The sequence below is a fragment of the Suillus subaureus genome, assembly GCF_016647635.1.
Source record: "Suillus subaureus strain MN1 chromosome Unknown BJ212scaffold_492, whole genome shotgun sequence".
NCBI lineage: Eukaryota > Fungi > Basidiomycota > Agaricomycetes > Boletales > Suillaceae > Suillus > Suillus subaureus.
In genome coordinates, this window is record NW_024539048.1 from 11,787 (window position 1) to 13,539 (window position 1,753).

The following is a 1,753-nucleotide window of genomic DNA, read 5'->3' on the forward strand; positions in this document are numbered from 1 at the left end:
TCTTTACGTTCCAAGTCTCATCCCAAACAGGGGAGAGGGTATTCGGCTTGACAGATGACCTGCGAGAAAGTAGGCCAGTGTCAATATGCAGACAACAAAACACTCACGTGTACGAAACCTTGTCGTCAAGTGTAGCACGGAAACACGGGTTCATCGTGCCAATAACATGCACCCTTGCAAGATCCGACGCCCCAATAAACTTCAGAACCCTTCATTTGCACCCAGCACGCCTCAACAAGATAAACACTTACCCTGATAACCAGATCCACGTATTTGGTATCTACATGGAACTCATTCGCCGCGAGCTCGATGGTGTTGAGGTGGTTGCGGAGCTTGACTTTGGTGCTCTGCAGAGCGTGGTGAGCGCTTTCCATGGCGTCTTGAAGACAAATAGTGTGAGAGGACGCCGGTGGTCCATAGAGGTGTTTCGGGTTCAGGTTGCCAAATTGCGCACACCAAGTACAGGATATTCGGCTGCGGGAAGGTTGTATCCGATGAGCTCAAACCTTACTTCAGGGTTAGGGTTACATGACCTCACAGCCGATCAGTAACGGTTGCTCCAAGGTGGCTAAGACTAACGAGCTCGGCCTCTGTGGGCTGCAAACGAATACTATCCGAGTCCCGTCAAACGGTGCGTACAATTAGCAGAAGGGGAGTTAGGTGGAGATCTCAGCTAGCTCGCGATTTCCTTAACAAACCGACCCTGAAGAACAGTTCACGATGATATATCCGCACGGCATCTGAACACCATGCGTCCTACTCCCAACTTTCGTTCCCCAGCGCCTGAGAAAGTTCCTTCAAGTGTGCCTTACACGCTGCCAGACGATCACGATGATCAGGATGAACGACACTGGGTGATAAACACCATCCGCCACAAATGCACAGCATCATATCTGACCCCCAAGCGACTCGAGTACCACCGCAGTTCTTCATTCTGCGATAGCGGTTATCGCTTTCATCTAACGGCGGCAATAACGTCACGGGCGCAGCAAACGCGGATGACTTTTGATGCCCAGGTTAATAAGCTGGTCCGAGTTGTTGAGTGTCACAGTGTGATGACATGGACAACAGATTCCGCTGTTCATTAAATGAGCGGTGATAACCATCCAGTAGAGAACGGACCGCCGCCCATTGAGAGGCGAAGATAACAATTAAGTAATCGAGTGATCCACGTGTTGACGCAAGACCCAGCCTGTTGGTGAATGCGCCAAGTTGGGTAAGTTTATGGGGACAATCGACTTGTGACTGGATAGACGTATTTGTATTTGTCGAAATGATGATGTTCGAGGGTGTTGGCTAGCTGATGGAGTTAGGTTCCAACTAGCGTCATCATCTACTGTACATGACCGGCGCTGGCGAAACCCTAATCACCACTCGAACGGGAAAGCTACCAGCTGTAATTTATCTAATCAGGATATATTGATGCTGACACCATTATAGTAGCTGTGAGGTCATATCTGTGAGGACACTCCATTACGGTGAGGTATATCAACACAAGTCCGAGTTTACTGACCGAAGTGTGATTTCTCACAGCTTGGGGAGCCGTAACTGTAGTAAGTGCAGTTGTCCGTTGGGCCATGCGACATTATCGTCAAATAGAATCCCAAGATGATCGATGACAGCTCAGGCAGCTGTCTGTGGCAGTGGCGAGTGCCGGAATGGGCCGCCGGGTGCATGCAGCATACATGACCGAGTCGTTGCGGAGAAACGTTTGCTAGCTGAACCGGATTGACACGTTATTTGACCCCCTACA

At 50.0% G+C, this 1,753-nt stretch overlaps 1 protein-coding gene across 1 annotated transcript; it reads left to right on the plus strand.

Moving 5' to 3' along the window:
- Window positions 1-648: 648 nt before the first annotated feature.
- Window positions 649-1,752, plus strand: BJ212DRAFT_1417044 (uncharacterized protein; the record flags this gene model as incomplete). The annotated part of the gene is made up of 3 exons (XM_041337569.1): window positions 649-1,050; window positions 1,289-1,396; window positions 1,514-1,752. Coding segments are annotated over exons 1-2 (409 nt in total), but the record flags the coding sequence as incomplete, so codon positions are not given.
- Window position 1,753: the final 1 nt, after the last annotated feature.